This window comes from Sander vitreus, chromosome 5, assembly GCF_031162955.1.
Source record: "Sander vitreus isolate 19-12246 chromosome 5, sanVit1, whole genome shotgun sequence".
NCBI classification, from domain to species: Eukaryota; Metazoa; Chordata; class Actinopteri; order Perciformes; family Percidae; genus Sander; species Sander vitreus.
Genome location: NC_135859.1, coordinates 12,099,253 through 12,118,337, shown reverse-complemented (window position 1 = coordinate 12,118,337; position 19,085 = coordinate 12,099,253). Strand labels below are relative to the sequence as shown.

Below are 19,085 nucleotides of genomic sequence, written 5' to 3'. Positions count from 1 at the left end.
TAGTTTAATGAGCTTAAAATTGGACATTGCAACTGTTATTTTGAAAAGCTGGTTATTTATTAATTATTTAAATTTAATATTTAGTGTAGTGTCTAGTACAGAGTCTGCACTACAGAGATGTATTCATTATATATTTAAATTTGATATTTAGTGTAGTGTGTACTACAGATTCCCCCCCGGTCAGATGGCAAACCTACCACCTTAACTAACAAATTTTCTGCGGGAAACCCTGGTACTTGTGCTAAATGAGTGTTTGCTGCCTCCAGAATTCTGGGAACTGTAGTATTAAACTGTACTTGCTGTTACCACCAGTAACCACAGGAGTCACCAAATCAACCAGGAGTGAAATCTTAAGGATTATAACTGTGATGCACTTTGTCATAGTCAGAGCTCATCGAGCTGCTACATATGCCGTGCTTGCTCAGGGAGACAGGGTTCAGCAATCCTATTTTCTCACTGCCCAGTCATAAAATGATTAGCCTGTTGACAATATGTACTGACTACTGGCTACTGTCTAATAGCAAAAATAATAACAATCAGCTCTGATTACTATAAATGAATAAGTTCACATCCTTTTCATATTTTGCAAAATTCATTAATTAACATTTCTATATTAATGAACGTCCGTTACATACAAGCCATTGCCAAATTAGTTGCTACAAAGCTAATTAAGACTATCAGCTCCTCTCTGAAGAGTCCATCATTTTTTTTTTAATCCTCCGTGTCCTCCTTGGCTACGTAGCAACTGCGTGGAGGAGAGGTGGGGGTGAAGCGCGATCACGGAAGGTTTGTATCATGTGGATGCACCAACAGAATTGAGTTGTTACTTAGAATTCCTCATGGGGGAGACAGAAACTACGCACTATAGCTTTAAACTAAGCACCCAAACAGACATAATCAAGTTCAGAAGTGTAGTACAAGATAAGTAAGTAGAGATGCACAGATTACAAATTTCTAGGCCGATTCCGATTTCTCACTGAGTTTGACCTGCCGATACCGATTTTAGCCGATTCTGATTTCATTTTTTCTAACCACTTTACAGCACACACAACTATTTATTTTCTATCTTTTCTTTTATACATTTTACATTTTGCATAGAACATAGGACATTTTTTGAATAGATAATCGATCGCTATAAAATAGAACTATATAAATTACTCCTGGTGTGGGAAATTCACACACATCTAAAGTGCAATATTATGGAACAACAAATAAAAATGAAATAAATATAGCTTTGCAGTATAAAGATATTTCTCAAAACACACACACACACACACACACACACACACACACACACACAGAGGCCTATTGCAATCACTTGTACATCAATGGCAAGTTTTTCTTCTGCTTTTTCACCAGATAGTCGGTTTCTTCTCTCATCTGCCACATGTCCAACCAGGCTAAACAAGCGCTCACTGTTTGAACGTCAACAGCAACGTTACCTGAAAACAGCGTGTAGTTCCTTTATTTTTCATTGTGCATAAATATGAACAATACCGTTGCCGTCAACGGGCTTATCCGCTAACGTTAGCTACCGACGGTTACCTCAGAACAATCCAGCAAATAGACGGTACCAGGGTGCTGTTACCTGAAACAGATGACTTAACGTCACCGCTCATTTTACACACAGTTTAGCAACAAAACTAAACGCTGAGGGAAGATTACTATGTTTTTAATGTTGGTTTTGAGCGGTATGCATCCACACTAACCTGGAAAGCGTTTGAAACAGTAACGTTAATACAGCGTGTCGGAGGAATACAGTGTCTCCTGCAGCGGGGGTCAGAGGCAGAGGGACCGCAGCGTTCACTAACGTTAGCTTCTTGTCTCATCTGGGGTCTGATAAACAGTAAATTTATCAAATTCAATGCTATTTTCCGATAAACTGTAGCTGTGAAGCCATGAAGGAGTCAATGACCTTTTTCTTATTTACTTTATCATAACATCCTTTGATCCTTCAGACCCAACCAACACTTACTCTAGTGACGTCATTTTTTACATTTATTTATCAGATTTCACTCAGCTCCCTCTGAAGCCACATAAGGCATTATACAAACGGTTTTCACATAATACGCAGTAGTACTCTCCAACACCGATAAACAGACTGTAATGTGTAAAATCGATTTTAGTTAAGCAATATTACACGAGAGGGTGTGATTTAACGTCATTATTGGCATGGCAGTGATGCGGCTACGACTGAGGCTCTGTTAGCATCACTCTCGTCATCAATCTTGTTGTAACTAAGATATCTGCTGATATAAATATGTTTCCTTAGACAGATTTAGCTGCTATACATCTGCAAAATTCACATGTAGGCTATTTTTGACATAGTGCTGTGTCAACGGCACAGCTGATGTAATCCAAACATTTCCAATATGTTAACTCCAGAGCGTTGTCATTTAATCCCATGAATCACTTCAAATAAATATTTTGGAGAGCTTCTGTGTGTTCCACTCATTCATGATATATTTTCATGAATAAAAATATTTCAAAAATAGTTTTGGATTAACTCTGGAATGTCATGGAAATGGCTGAGTAATATTTGAGTGAGGAGTATGGTGTGCTATCCATGGACTGTGTGATTTGCGGACGTTTTAAATGTCTAGTTGACCAATCAGAAGCCCGGCCAGATCTACTTGTTGTATATTTCTTTTTTAACTATGTTTGTTATTTAGTGCCTAAGCCACTGGAGAAGAGTTATAGTCATAGACACTTCATTATGTGCGATCAGATCAGCTGGTATTAGGGCTGCACGATATTGACAAAATGTGATATTGCGATATCGATTATGAATATTGCGATATCGATATTTTGATATTTTTAAACATATGTCAAATTACAAAAGTTACAGGAAAACGCATCAAAATAGATTCTTAACAAATTAAACAAGTTTTCTTAAAACACAAGGTTTATTTCAACTGACATATGTCATATTGGACTAGTACAACATGTCGACCATGTCTACAGAACAGGACATGTTTTACTGGTTGTAGAGTATAAAATAAATAAATAAAGAGAACAGGACACAACTTTTTTTTCGCTTCTCTGATTCGTTCCGTTTTGTTGTCTCTATCTATTTCTTCACTTACACTGTCACTCTGTCGAAATATGGACACGCGTGGTACGCTCCATAGGGTTTGTCACGTAGTGGACCCGTGCGCTGACGTGCACTAACATGTGCAAGTGGCACGATAACTGGCCAATGAAACATGATCATTATAGCGTTTCAAGCGGGCTCTAAATCGAACACAACTAAGCCACACAGCCAACGGACGGGACGCAGCGCTCCACAAAATAAACTAAATATTGCATACTTTCGATATAACATTGCGATAACGATTTTGCGTCAATGTATCTTGCACCCCTAGATATAATATTGCACAACGTGATATTGCGATGACGATATTGAGTCGATATATCTTGCACCCCTAGCTGGAACCTTCCAGAGACCCACCTGATAACCCTCAGTCTTCTTCTGGCACCACTTTAGCAAAGCATTTCTCTTGGAGCCTCCATACTCTCTAGCCAGTGCTGACAGCGGGTCCTTCCTCTCTTCTCTGTAACAGACACACAGAAGAGACATGTAAGCTAACACGCTGCCACAGTCTTAAAAGATTTACCATGTCAGTGAGGCGAACCGGTTGCATGGTAAGCATGTTTGCTTAGTGAGCTAGGAAAGCTGTCATGGGCTATATGTTTCGCCTGGAAACCACTCACAACTAGGGTGTGATGAGGTGAGGTCACACAGGCAACTGACAGATTGCAATCACTGATGAGAATGCAAAACAGAGACACTGACTGTAAACGGGCAGCGTGAGTATTTGCTGGAATTACAGGCAAACAACACAACCCAGTTATATCATATCAGTACAACATGCAGGCGAGTCGGTGCCCCAGAAAGTGGTACCTTAGACGGCTGCGTGTTGTGGGGGTGACGGAGGCGGTGGGGGAGGAGGAGGACAGGGAGAGCGGGGAGGAGGCAGCACTCATAGCCATCAGGGAGGTTGAGGAGGCGTCTGGGGCAGACATGTCCCTCTTTATCTCCTCACTGCTCCGGCGGGACACTGCTCAGGATGGGGGACACAATTATAGACCTTTTTAACTAAACTAACGACTGAGTGAGTTTTAAACAACTTCATTTAAGCTTAGCTAGCATCTCTAACCTGAGATTGCCTTGGTGGAGTCCATGTTGGAGACCCTCTGGAGGACAGCCGCAGGCCGGCTAGCCGAGGTTCCCCTGAGAAGGTGCTCAGCTGTGGATACATCACAGTATTTACATCACATGTAGCGCGAGTGTTTCTATAAGGGGCTTCCTCTGAAATTAGACAACAGGGTCAGCAAAGAGCCACATTCCAGCCTCTCTGAGCTCAGGGAGTACCGGACAAACGAGGCTGCTTCGCTCAGCAAGAAAACAATAAATCAGAGAAAAATAAATGGAACATTGGAGGCTATGGCCAAGTCTGCACGTTCACATAAAACACTTGAACTCATTTCTGGTGAGAACAAAACTGTGGGAAATGCTACACTACGTGGTGGTTCGTCATTCCCTCTTATCATCCACTCTAGTGTTTTGATTAACTAGAACATGAAGTCAACATACAGTAAACCTGCTAACTCCCAACTCCATGCTTCTGGGGAAAAAGCCATCATATTATTTCCCATGAGAGAGGGGAGGCCCATGCCTGTTGACTGGAACGGAGGTATAGCAGAGGACGAAGGACTCTGGCATTTCCTGTGTGTGACCCATATTTAACAGTACATTATTCTGCCCCTTTACACATTTATACTAACATTTATGGGAATAACAGTTCTGAAATAAGGAAACTGTCCTTATTAATACAACATGTGGAGTGTATTGAAGTGATCCCTGGGGCAGCTGCCTCACCTGGCATGGTGATGTCTGTGTAGCTGGGCCTCTTATCGCTCAGGGAGGAAAGCGGCTTAGCCGCTGACATCGAGCCAGATATGGAGTGTCTCTGGAACGGCAAAAAATAACAGCTTTCTGTTACAAATCCTGTGAGTGGTCTTAGTTAAGAGGACTGCAATCCTAAATATATAAACACAACACTTCTTAATAGCAAAATAAGTTGTTGCTCTCCAAAGAAAACCAGGTATCTCCAAATATGGAATTTTTTTGCAGTTTTCAGAAAAACTGAGGGATTAAGTGTTCTTTTATTTGGTTGAGGAAATTCTCCTACATCTTAAACTAAGAGAATAACCCATCGCATCATCTTAATAATGCAGTTATGCAATGCAATTATCCTAAACATAAAGAATAATTTTCTTTTTTTACAGTGAAGAGTTTTTGATCCAGCTTTGTATAAACCTTGTAATTGTTACAAACTAAATCTTGCATCCGTTCCCTCTCCCTTTTATATGATATACATTTTTATATAACTATATTCATGTCTTTTTAAATCATGTTGTTTGTTGATAGTATATTTTCCAATGTCTATCCTCATCAATTGCCTTGCGTGGTTTTTAATGAAGTCTAGTAAAGCCAAAGACTACGTTTCACGTTGTGGTCAATAAAGATCTTTTCCTACAGATCACTACAAACGTGAACTGGTAAGGTAACACCACAGAAACATATTCATCCGAAGCCTTTCCTCCTGTACCTGTATGGGTGAAACGGCAGCTGCTGGCGGCGTCTTCATGGGACTGGGGCTGAGGGGGGTGCGTGGCAGCGGAGCAGCCGAGGCTGTTGGAGTCACAGAGGCACTGCCGTTGGAAGGTGGACCTAAGTTAAGAGTGAAAAGGAACCAAAACACACACCTGAGTTCAGACCTGCTCCGCACAGGTAACCAAATACACTCCTCATGTCATGAACTGTGTCAAGAGCCTTAGACAGACATATTATGTATACATGTTATTATTAAAACCAGCAGCAACATGTAAAAGTGAGGAAAGTGGATAAAGGGAGAATCTTTTTTTTTAAAAAGTGAGGAAAGTGGACCACATTGTGATTGTGTGGCACCTTGTGACGCACTGTCGAAGCTTTTGATGAGTGTTTTGACGGTGGGCGAGGGCTCTGAGGAGGTGGAGGATCGCCGGCTGAGACCCATCCCCTGCCTGAGAGCAGCTAGGTCCCTCTCCACTGCATTCATGTAGTTATACACTCGGCCTCTCTCCTCATCCTGCCTGGAAAACACACAGTGCTCTACTCAGTATGCACACTCACGAGCTCCTCAATTTCTACATTACATGCACACTAATATTCAACTATCATTCCAAACGTGACAATATTCCGAATTAGATACAGGTCAACATCATATTCCGTTATTCCGGATATTCAGAATGAGGTCTTTTTTTCCGAATTTAGCATTTTCTGACTAAAATTCTTTGGAATTTGGAATATGCGTCTCAATCGGGGGTTTTACTGCAGTTTACGGCCCCCTGCCTGTTTACGGCTTACAGTCAGCTCTGTGTGTTCAGTGTTGCTATGGTTTTTGTACACAAACCAACTAGCCAACAGTTTGCAGGGCTGCGATATGCATGCTCAAAAGAATGAATTATGAAAAAAAATTGGATATCAACAGGTTTTTAGGATATGCACAGACATCGAAACGCCCACGTTTTCAAGGTGGTGGTTAAAGGAATGAAATACGGAGGCTGCGTTCACACAGTCGAACAAGCCTGCCACCGGTGGAAAACTTTTGCACAGCTGCATGTAAACGGGAATATTAGTGGACTATTCATTTTCATTAATCATGTAAACAGCTAAGTCGGAATATTGTCTTTTTGGAATAAGGGATATATGGAGGAAGGATTATTATGTGCATTTCAAATGAGTAAATATGGTTTGAGAATAGGCATTATTCAGGGGCTTATATCATGTTGTAGGGACATTTATGCTGAAAAATAAATAATTTGTTCTGTGAAGGCAATCTTTCAACTGTGGGCTTCAACGATAAATGAATGCTACCCTGCTACTGAGCACCCGGAATTATAATTTAAATAAGCAAAGTTTAATCTACCCTGTTTACAAACATAAGACAGACGATGTCAGCGTGACCGCTGCAGCTCTTACTTGCGGCTCTTAACCTCGTCCAGCTCCTTGCACAGCTTCTCGTTCTTCTCCTGGGTTTCCTGCAGCCGGCGCCGCAGGTCCCCGATCTCCTCCTGTGCTTCGGACTTGATGTCATTAGCAATGACAACAGCTGTCTGCAGATCGGCCTGGAACTGACGCCACTCCATTGACTCCTCCTGCACACACACACACACACACACACACACACACACACACACACACACACACACACACAGTGAGACAACAGCAGACAGTGGAACATTATTTAGGCTAAATGATACTTTGGATCATTTAATCAGAATCAGAATCAGCTTTATTGGCCAGGTTTGCGTAGACAAACAAGGAATTTGACTCCGATAATCTTTGCTCTCAAAGTACAACACTTAACATATTAAGAATAAAAACAGAGTTGACGGTAAGAATATATATATAAAAACAAATAGTGTACAGTATAACAATACAATTTATAATTTTACAAAAAATATACAAAAGAGAGGGAAGGAATAGTGCAATATCAGTCAATAGACTGAGATTTTAGGATTTAAATAGGAGTACAGTGCAAGGCAGATCAGTGCAATGGTAATATATTTATAACAATATCGTAATTAGAGGATTGAAATACACATGAGGTAGATGAGCAGAACAGTGGTGGTTGACTTTGTTCAGTGTGAGGGTGGGGGCTATTTCTGAGCGTTCAACAGAGTGACTTGGGGAAAGAAACTGTCTCTGTGTCGGCTGGTTTTGGCGAACAGTGCCCTGTATCGCCTACCAGAGGGAAGGAGGTTGAACAGTTGTTGAACAAACAACTACTTACAATTTAAGTAGTATTAATGATTTTGTTTTGGCCACTTGGGGTCAAGAACCCAGAAAAGGCTGAATCTAATTTGTTTTTCTTCATTTCTGTGATTTATTTATTTAGTTATTTGACAGGGTCAACGCACAGCTCTTTAGCAGTACCAGAGTTTGCTATGAGCTCATTTTCATCCATAGTCCCTGGGGAGGAAACGGCAATATATAGTTGTCCTTCGTGCGATACGAGAATCAGTACGCTGGCGCCAAATATCTATTACTTTATTTAATAAAATAAGGTGCTCTTAATAGATTTCCCTGCTCACAGCGTCGCTACATTTTGGCTCCTCAAGGTGGCGCTCAACACATGGATGAGGGAAGCTTGAACATAAGTTAACTAGCCAAAGAGGATGAGGTTTTCAACAGGACAACTGACAGCAGTTTGAGGAAAATAACAGGTGTCCCAGCCATGTTTAAGTCCAAAATTTAGGCCCATAGCTGCTCTTTAGTTCTGTACAGACTGAAAAACTTGTGCTGCAGAATTGTGCTGTTTTCCAACAGTTTGGGCTTACAGTGAATAAAGAGAGAAAACCTGCACTTTACTTTTTCACGAGCATTTTGTATTCGTAGTTAGACCGATATCGGGATTTATCATTGTAGGATTGTCTAGCAAAATATTGATTGTCGCAGAATTGCTGTATCGTGATATTATCAGTACCGTAAGCCATGCATCGTATCGCGAGGTACCCTGTGATTCCCACCCTTACTGCTGACAGTAAGAGACTCAGACTGGTTAAGAAGGCCAGCTCTGTCCTGGGATGCCCTCTCGAACCAGTGGAGGTGGTGGGAGAAAGGAGAATGATGGCTATGCTAGGACAACATGTCCCAGCCCATGCAGGACACTCTAGTCTCGCTTTGCCAGACCCTCCTCCAAAGCGCGCTGAAGGAGGGTCTGGCTACTCCACATAGCATTCGAAGATGGGAGGAAAACGTGCTCTGGTTTAATGGCATTTCTTTAAACCAATCAGGATTTGTCATGGGCGGTGCTAAACTCCGCACAGAGCCACTGCAAAATAGTCGTGCGGGAGAAAACTCAGATTGGACAGATAGTCTAGCTAGCTGTCTCAATTTACCCTGCAGAGATCTGAGGAGCAGTTAACCATAGTCCTCAGAAATACACCGGAAAGCGGATGTTTTTGAAGGTTTGAATGTTCTACCAAAACAAGTTCCTTCCCGAGGCTATTTTGCAGCGGCACCGGGGCTCTGTGTGGCGCCTAGCGCCGCCCATGACAACTGTGATTGGTTTAAAGAAATGCCAATAAACCAGAGCATGTTTTTCTCCCATCCCAGAATGCTGTGTGGACTAGCCAGACCCTCGTCCGCAGCGCTGTGGAGGAAGGTCTGGCAATGCGAAACTAACGTACACCTAACAATATCAATACCTCCTCTGTGCAATACTGTCAATACCGTGTATTCAACACCAAAGTGCTTTTTTTTGCTGCTACATTAATGTGCTGAATATCGAATACAGTCCCTTTAAATTATATTTCAGACCATGAGGACATCAGTGTCTTCCTGTGAAGCCAATGCAAATACTTGTTTGCATTGGTTTTGACTAGTGTCCACATGAATGTACTATTTCCTACGTACTGGCCTAAATTGCTAAATTACTAGAAGGGCGCTTGGAGAGGGCAGACCTCTGCCATGGTCATGCCCTATCTCACAATGTTAACGAAAGTAAAAAATATATTGTGTATCCACCCCATGATTCAAATCTGCTTTAAAATGTAATGGGTTCCTTCCTTGGCCCATGCTACACTCTTCCACCAAGTTTCATGAAAATCGGCTCATTGTTTTTTCCCTAATCCTGCCGACAAACGGGACAAACAAAAACCGAAAAACATTACCTCCTTGGGGGAGGTAACAAAGAGCTGTATGCAAATATTATTTGACCCTAGCCTACCCCGGACTGTCCTGGTCCTCAAATAGCTCACTGCCCCCCTGCAGCACCCTTACCCTCAGCCTGCGGTGAAGAATCTTAATCTCTCTCTCCATGTCGTGCTTCTGGTCCTGCAGCTTCTTCAGAGAGTCTGAAATAGGAAGTAAATACATGTTGGTCTAACACCCATATTTTACTACAGTTATCCTGAAGCTTCACACTAAGAGTTTGACAAACACTTGACAATGGGATTATAATGGTAATGGATATCTTATTACAGTAGATGTTGGTTTTGGTTTCACAGTCGGGATTAACGGAAGTACATTGCCAGGATAAGCCTGACAAGGCTTTGCCCTTTCAAAACAGGAACACATTCGGAGCTATTAAGCCTGTTCAAATAAACATGAGGGTATATAAACCTACTAGCCAGTCAAAGTTTGACCATTACAATGAGTTTACACTGTTCTGTCCAGCCCACTTACTCTCCAGGTCTGTGATGATGAGGTTGTCGTGGAGTTTGAGAGCTCGGTGCTGCTCCACCTCATCCTCCAGCTCGAAGATGGTTTCTTTCATGTCTGCGATCTCGGTGTCTTTCTCCTGCAGCTCCGCACGCTGCTTCTCCTGCACGCGCTCCTGCTCGGCCATCTGCTGCCGCACCTGCTCCTGGAATTCTCTGTACTCCCTGTCCAGCTGCACGCACACAGGAAAAGGGCTATCCTTTATTTAATTAACAAGCCATGGAGTAATTAGCTGACTTAATGTGCAACAAAGCACCAGCAGTGTCATACAGTAATTTATGGAGACATATTGTGTACAGGGTGTATGTGTTAAGTACATATCTACACAGTTATCCTCTGTCTAGTGGTACGTTGGCGAGGTACCAACAAGGAATGCGTACCACGCCTTGCTAAAGGTGGACTCTGGAGACCTGACAGCTGAATATGTGACATTTTCAAGCTTAAATCTGGCTCTGCTCTATAAACGGGAACTCATTTGGTGACCCAAAAACACTTACTTGCAGCCTAGAATACTTTTTTTTAGGTCAAACACATCAATGTATTGTTTTATTCCTTCAGGAAATTGATGTCTCTGTAATAACCTCTCAAAATCTAAAAAGGTTTGAACTAACCTTACTGAAAGAGTCCTGCAGCCGAGTGAGCTCACTGTGGGCTTGTTCCAGCTCCTTCTGCAACTTGGCCGCCTTGGCCTCCGCCTCTTCTTTCCCCTTATGCACTCCTTCCAGCAGTTGGCAGATGTCGTTTTTGTCCCCTGCGGTGTGAAGAGAGTACAGCTCGGCAACCCTGTGCCTCTCCTGGTCCAACTGGGCTCTGCAGCGGCTCAGCTCCGCCTGGTCACTGCTCACCGCTGCCTTGTATTCCTCAAGTGTGGCCCCCATGGCAGCCTGACCCTGTCTTTCGGACTCCATGATGCGCTCCATCTGGTGGTTCCTCTCTTTTAGCGCTCTGATCATCTCTTGGGCCTCGGCGTTGTCCTGCTCGGCCATTTTCAGTGTGTTGGACAGGTGTTGTTGAACCCCCAGCAGCTGTTCTCTCTCAAAGCGGGCGTTGTCTGCCAGTTCTCCGTAGCGCTGCTCCAGCTCCAAGTAGCGGCCACTCTTGATGTCCTCCTCTAGTCCGTACGATATGTGATGATCGTCCAGCAGAGAGCGCAGATACTCAATCTGTCGCCCGTACAGCTCCAGCTTGTCACTCTGCTGGCACAGGGAGTCCATGAGGATCACCTTCTCTTCGCCCAGCCGCTCGTTCTCTCCGTTCAGCTCCTGGGTGATTTGCTGCAGGTCGGCTAGCTCCTGTAGCGTGGCCTGGAGCTCCTCGGCGGTGCTGTGCTGGTTCTCCTCCATCTGGTGGATGCGCTCCGTCAGACAGGCCACTGACACCTCGCTGGCGTTGCCGCTGCTGCCCCGCCGCGAGCGCTCCCTGCTGGGGGCGCACTCCGATTCAGATGACGAGGAAGCTCCAGAAGGGGCGTCCAGAGCATCGTCACTGGAGGTGACGGCCTGGTAGACCTCACTGGATTCACTGTCCAGGTTGTCTGCTGAGCCTCCGTGCTGGTGCCCTGTGAGTAGGGGTGTGTAAATCACATACAATATTATATTGATTATTGGGACACCGATACAATATTTACTGATATCTTAAAGTCACGATCTTGATTCCATTCAATTCAGGGGCGTGCGATTGATAACTTTTCTCATATTAATGAGCGTCTGTTACATTCAAGCCATTGCCAAATGAGTTGATACAAAGCTAATTAAGACTACCAGCTCCACCAAACTCTCTCTGTATTTCTCAGTATGGCTATGTTCAGAAAATGGTCCAGCCGTCGTCCAGCGACTTTTGCGTGCAGAAAATCTAGCAAAGATAATAACCTCTTCTGAAGTGTCCATGTTTTTTTAATCCTATGTCCTCTTGGTAACAACCAACTGTGTGGAGGAGGGGTGGGGGTGGTGTGCGATTACAGAAGGCTTGTGTCATGTGGATGCGGCGGCAGTTTTGTTGTCATTACAAAGAATTCCTCAATGGGGGCGACAGAAACTATGCACAATAGCTTTAAAGGGGTGATAGAATGCAAAACTGATTTTACCTTGTCATAGTTAAAAAACGACAGTTTGGTGGGTAAATAGCATAGACAGTAAAATAAATGGACCAACAGATCCCGTTGCTCTGGACGGAGACCAGTGAAGGCTATTAGAAGCACTTTTCCGGTGATAGCTGAGCGTTACTGCGCAGCCTCCATCTGAGCTTGAAGACGTAGATGTGACGTGAGCAACCTGTCTGAAAGTTGGAAGTCTTCTGGTAGCTGTGCCAAGAGAAATCTCAATCATTCCCAATCTTGCAGCGACAGAGAGCGTAGGTATATGTAAGGATATAACATAGGCACAGGGTAATTATTGCTAAGTAAAATGCTAGTTAACATTAGTAATTAAACTTTAACAGCTAATGTAAGTCGAAACTGCCTGCGAGCTTCTCCTGTACTGTACGGTAATTCCTCTACTATGCGACAGTAAGTCGCGTGGTTATCCTCGGACACAATCGTTGGCCTATTTTTACAAAAACGTCTGCTACGGAGCCATAACGTGAGATACAAGGTAATGGAGCCTTTTATACATCGTTGTGTTTCTTTAGAAATAAACAATGGACAAATAAAGTCTTTAAACGCATCAGATGTAAAGTTATTTGCTGTCAAAGTGAATGGCACTCAATGGAATGCTAATGGCGGGTGATGGCCTGCCTGCCTGCCTGCCTGCCTGCCTGCCTGCCTGCCTGCCTGCCTGCCTGTCTGTCTGCCTGTCTGTCTGTGTGTGTGTGTGTGTGTGTGTGTGTACCGGCCAGCTCCGAGCTCCGGACTACATTTGGTAGTCCAAATTTGCAATTAGCCATCAATTTTCGTAAAACGGCCCATATTTGAGCTTTACATAGTTGATTTCTCGCATAAAAAAGTCTTAGAAGTGAATTTATTAATGAAATAGCAGACGAACAATGTATAACATTGCAGTGTCTGAAATATGAGACCTGCTGTCTCCTCTCCAGTGTATGTGTATGTGTTTCGCTCAACCAATCAGCGCGCAGCTCATCTAAATGTTCATGAGCATACCATATTTGGAAGAATAGCTCTTGTTCCAATAGGGCCATATTCACAGGGTAGTTTAGGGCCCATAGAATAGCAACCGGGCCATTTTCAGCCCAACCAATGTTACATACCCTATTAGGAGACCCTAAGGAACAGTGTGAAATACCCTATATAACCATTCTATCACCCCTTTAAACATTTAAATCAAGTCAAAAAAGGTTTGTCAGTTTTATAACTGAGCTCTTCCAGGCATTGAAATAAAAAAAGAAATATTATTTTTAATAAAAATAATAAATATGAAGTGGGAATCTAAAATAAAGGTGCACTTTACAGACATTATTTATCGACATTTTCACTTTGCATCAATAATATTGGATCGTGGATCTTTGAATCGATGGCTCGATCCACATCAATGTATCATTACAACACCCCTACCTGTGAGCAGATCCTCCAAGGAGCCCGGGGCAGAGCCTTCCACCGAGGACGTCAGCGTACCTGTTCCCCCGCCATCACTCTGCCCGCTACCTGCTGTCAGGTCCGGGCTCAGGGAGGCGTAGGTGAACGGCTTGTCAGAGGCATCGAGCCTCTGCTCCAGAGAGAAGCCCAGCGCGTTGAGCCGGTCTTTCAGCATTCGGTTCTCACTCTTGAGCAGGTTGAGCTCCTCCCTGATGGCGTGGTTCTGCTCTTGTAAGAGAATCAGCGTGGACTCCACGTCAGCCGCGGTGATGGCTGAAACCTGGGGCTTCTCCTCCTCCTCCTCCTCCTCCTCTTCCTCAACCTCCGCGGCTTCTTCCTGCTGCACTGCTTCCTTCCCTCCCAAGCCAAGCTGGGCCCTCATGTCCCGCAGCTCACTGCGAAGGTGGAGGATCTCCACATCTTTGCTTTTAGCCAAACCCAACAGGTCTTTCACTTTGGTCTCCAGGGCCACCTTATCGCTGATCTGGCCGTCTGATTTAGACTTGCTCATGCGGCTGTCAGACTCCGCCAGGATCTGGCTGCGAGAGCGCTTCCCTGAGGCTACATCCCCCGCTGTGGTCCCTGATACCAACTGCTTCTTATTGGCTAAGGTCCTGGATGTCCGGAGACGGTCTCGTGATGAATTAGGCTCCTTGGAAATGGAAGAGGTTGTACGCTTGGATGAAGTACCTGGTGAGAGAGAATAAAGTAATCTTTACATTTTCAGTAGGGGTGGGAAAAACAATTCAAAAATCTTATGTATCGTGATTTTTTTAGTGTGACTATTTTAAAAGTTGATTCTTTTCCCCAGAATCAATTTTTATTTTTATTTTTTACCAATGACTTAGCTTAATATTTTCTGTTTATATGGTACCGCCGATGGCCACTACATCATATCCGTTTCCAGCAAACCAGAGCGACAGCAGAAAACCAATGTCACACTGACTGTGCATTCCTTTTAGAAAACAATTAGCTATTAGACATGTCTCATGATATACAGTCATGTGAAAAAATTAGGAATAAAGAAATAATCTTTTGGAAATTGATCTTAATGCCTTAATTAAAAAAATGAGGAAACATCCAATCTTTAAGGACACCAATTTTCTTTGTGAATGAAGTATCGTAAATAAATAAATGTTCTTCCTTAAAATACAGGGGGCATAAGTAAGTACACCCCTATGTTAAATTCCCATAGAGGCAGGCAGATGTTTATTTTTAAAGGCCAGTTATTTCATGGATCCAGGATACTATGCATCCTGATAAAGTTCCCTTGGCCTTTGGAATTAAAATAGCCCCACATCATCACATCCCCTTCACCATACCTAGAGATTGGCATGGGGTACTTTCCATAAAATCATCTCTCAATGCAAATCAAACCAGCTATTAGGCTAACTGAAATACAACCATGCCAATCTCTTTATCCAAGGGAACTTTATCAGGATCATAGTATCCTGGATCCATGATATAACTGGCCTTTAAAAATAAAAATCTGCCTGCCTCTATGGGAATTTAACATAGGGGTGTACTCACTTATGCCCCCTGTATTTTAAGGAAGAACATTTCTTTATTTACGATACATTATTCATTCACAAAGAAAATTGATGTCCTTAAAGATTGGATTTTTCAATTTCCTAAAGATGATTTTTTTTATTCCTCTTTTTAGTCAACTTTAGCATGGGAGTCCTAATTTGTTCACATGACTGTATTGTCTCTAGATGTGGATTATTCAACTTTTGTTTTTGTTAAAAAGGAAACGAAAATCACAATACTCAATACTTTCAAGTCGCAATACTTCTAGAATCACAATACAAATCAAATCCTATCCTGCCGATAGAGGAGACTGCGCTCACCCTTTCAGAGCACGACGTGCGGAGAGCATTCCGAAGCGTGAACACCAGGAAGGCCTTGTTCCTGGACGAGTATTCAAAACCTGCGCAGATCAACTTGCTCCAGTGTTCACGGAGATATTCAATCTCTCTTTAACCCAGTTGACTGTACCAACATGTTTTAAAAGATCAACAATTGTTCCTGTTCCAAAGAATTCCCATCCTGCCGGCCTGAATGACTACCACCCTGTTGCACTGACATCTATAGCTATGTATTGCTTTGAGAGGTTAGTCAAAAACTACATTTGCTCCTCATTGCCCCAAAATCTAGATCCCCTGCAGTTTGCCTATCGTTCTAACAGATCTACTGATGATGCCATTCCTTTTATACTGCACACTGTATTAGCCCACCTTGATAACAGGGGAGGGAATTATGTGCGAATGCTGTTTATAGATTTCAGCTCGGCATTTAATACAATCAAACCTGTTACGCTTATCACTAAGCTGGAAGATCTTGGTCTGCATTCATCTCTGTGCAAATGGATTTTCAATTTAGGGGTAGCCACCCCTCTTCATCCCTCACCCTCAACACAGGAGCACCACAGGGCTGTGTTTTAAGTCCACTGTTGTATTCCCTTAACACACATGACTGTACGGCAGTAGATGACTCCAACGTCATTGTCAAGTTTGACAGACTTTCAAACTGGTGCCAAGACAACAACCTACTCCTAAACGTTACCAAGACTAAGGAGATGTTTATAGATTTCAGGCGTGATCAGCAGAAAGTTTACAAACCACTCCAGATCAACAACTCTCAGGTGGAAAGGGTAGAGAGTTTTAAATATCTTGGTGTTCATATTTCTGAAGATCTGACTTGGACCAAACATGTTGATTCACTGGTGAGAAAGGCACGCCAGCGTCTTTTTCACCTCAGACGCCTGAAGTACTTTAGGCTACCTCGGCAATTACTTAAGAACTTTTACAGAGCCACCATTGAAAGTATTATTACTGGGAATACAACAGCTTGGTATGGAAACAGCACTCAGCAAGACCGTAAAGCCCTAAAGAGAGTAGTGAGATCAGCTGAACGTACCACCAGGAGTACACTACCCAACCTAGAGGAAATATACATCAGGAGAGTAAAGTCCAGAGTAAAGAAAATCACCAGAGATCCCAGTCACCCCAACAACTGCCTCTTCTCTGCCCTACGTTCTGGGAAACGTTATCGCTGCCTGAGGGCCAACACAGAGAGAATGCGGAAAAGGTTTTATCCCCAAGCTATCTGGATACTGAATGAGGACTGTAGCAGGAGCACAAGCATGTTGGAAACACCTCATGCACTTTAGACATTTTTTCTTCTTCTTCTCTTCTTTTTCTATTTATTTCCTTATTATTTACACATTGCACAGCCATGGAGACAGTGGACAAAGCATTTCACTACATATACTCTGTATAATTGTATGTGACTAATAAATAAATTTGATTTGATTTGAATCAGCACCCACGTTTCGTGAAAGAATCAAATCGGGACAAAAGCATATCTGCCCAGCCCTAATTTTCAGTTAAACAACTTACTAAAGATAGAAGAGAATTCATATGTAGTAGGGCTGTCGGCGTTAACGCGTTCATCGCGATGCGATTAAGGGCCGTCGTGACGCAATTCTTTTTTTTTTTTTTTTTTTTTTTTTTTTTTTTTTTTTTTATTTTTTTTTTTAATCGCATTAATCGCATGCCGGCATTTATTAATTTATTTTACACTTCACTCGGCTTTGCGTCGTGCCTAACAGGCTACTATTTTGACCCTTTGCAGCACCGTTACTTATCATCAAGCTGCCACTTCCTCCTAACACATCCTGCTGCAGCAGGCTGCAGGCATGATGGAGAAAGACAGCAGCAATAAATAGAGCTTTTTATTTTCCAAAACTCCCGGACGGCTCGTAGACAAGTCGAAAGCCATGTGCACATTGTGTAAAGCTGAATTAAAATATCACCGAAGCACGTCAAGCTTGAGCTACCACCTACGGAGCTAAGCATAGTAGTACAGTTAACGTGATGCTACCCGCTAGCGGGCTAAACGGGTGGCAACTAACTGCAGACCTGTCAGCATCGTAGAGGACTCGGGTCTTAAAGACGTGCTACGGTTGACCTGTCTCGTTGCCGTCGAGGGAGACAGTAGTTTCACCATACACATACCACACGGAGAAAGCAGCCACACTGGAACAGCTGCAAGGTGCTGCAAACGCTGTCTCATTAACCGGTGATCACTGGACGTCAGTGAGTAATCAACATTATTTACTAAACACTATATTGACTCTAGTAAGGATAGGGATTTTTAGTTTTTTAGTTAGGTACTTGGAGGAATTGTGCAATAATGACAGATTCACACATTTTTCTTTTGTTTACAGTAAATAAATAATTACAAATCTTAAAATCAAGTTCATAAAGTAACTTTCTTTGCATTCATTTGATTCCCGATCAAGATACACTGGTAACAATGGCTTTCGATTGTTAATATGTACTTAAAAACTGTTCTGAAATGCAAAATAATAGAATTTTAATCATGTGATAAAATATACGATTAATCGCGATTAACTATAGACATTCAGTGATTAAAAATTTGTAATCGTTTGACAGCCCTAATATGTAGGCATGGACTATTACCTGAAGTTGTCTTTGGCTTGCTGTCTAGGCTGCAAGCATTAGTCCCAGTGGAGGCAGTCTTCTTGGTCCTGTTGACGGCATTACTTGATGCAGGATTCCCTCCGGCCATAGCTGCTAAAAGATCATCATTGCTTTTCACCTGAAAGCACACAAATAAATCAACAGTGGCGCTCCTCCTGACTCCCAATTATTGTTATTACTATTTTTGATATACCCCTCTTACTTTCGCTTCTATATATCTTGTCTATTCATCTTGTGATTCCCCTCAAGCCCATCACCCATCCATCCTACTTTGTCCAGATTGATATCGCACGCACACACACACACACACACACACACACACACACACACAAACACACAAACACCTTTTGTCCCATAGGCACTATTTGTTTGTTTTGTTACATTTTTGCTGGTCTGTTACTGTTTCTAGTTTGTGTTGTTTGATTTGTGCTGGTCTGTTAATGTTTTGTCTTCTGTCTTGCAAAATTTGATTTTTAAATCAACAAATTCACTCACAAAAAAAGAACATCTAATCAAATTCAAAGCTCTATCACGTGATGAGTCTTACCTTAGACAGAGGTGCAGTGGTGCTGGTCTTAGCTGGAGGCTTTCCGGTGCCAGCGGTAGCCGTGGCCTCTGCCTTCCCTCGATCTCCGCTCACCTTACTCGTCGCTGGCCGGACCGACTTCTTCATACTGAGCTCTGTGATGCCAATACATTTACAGCTCAATCTGTGCACAAAGGAGGGGGGGGGGGGGGAAGGCAATGTGTGTCAGTGTGCAGAGTGATAGCTCCAGTT

General features: G+C 42.9%; 1 protein-coding gene across 4 annotated transcripts in view; it reads right to left on the bottom strand.

Annotated features, from left to right (window-relative positions):
* LOC144518044 (cytospin-A) overlaps positions 1-19,085 on the bottom strand; it is a 41,222-nt gene that overhangs the window by 11,112 nt on the left and 11,025 nt on the right. For 2 of the 4 annotated variants that reach the window (XR_013501990.1, XM_078250397.1), the window contains exons 2-14: positions 18,855-19,017; positions 18,287-18,425; positions 13,779-14,489; positions 10,885-11,831; positions 10,238-10,445; positions 9,833-9,906; positions 7,028-7,203; positions 5,975-6,138; positions 5,616-5,737; positions 4,883-4,973; positions 4,161-4,250; positions 3,905-4,061; positions 3,452-3,554 (exon numbers count right to left, since the gene is read on the bottom strand). Coding sequence is in view for 3 of the 4 variants with exons in the window: in XM_078250397.1 (XP_078106523.1) it covers positions 3,452-3,554; positions 3,905-4,061; positions 4,161-4,250; positions 4,883-4,973; positions 5,616-5,737; positions 5,975-6,138; positions 7,028-7,203; positions 9,833-9,906; positions 10,238-10,445; positions 10,885-11,831; positions 13,779-14,489; positions 18,287-18,425; positions 18,855-18,980 (3,108 nt within the window). In the remaining variant the exon portion in view is untranslated. Of the gene's footprint in view, positions 1-3,451; positions 3,555-3,904; positions 4,062-4,160; positions 4,251-4,882; positions 4,974-5,615; positions 5,738-5,974; positions 6,139-7,027; positions 7,204-9,832; positions 9,907-10,237; positions 10,468-10,884; positions 11,832-13,778; positions 14,490-18,286; positions 18,426-18,854; positions 19,018-19,085 lie in introns of those variants that run through there. The other 2 variants (XM_078250398.1, XM_078250400.1) reach the window with 2 other exon arrangements.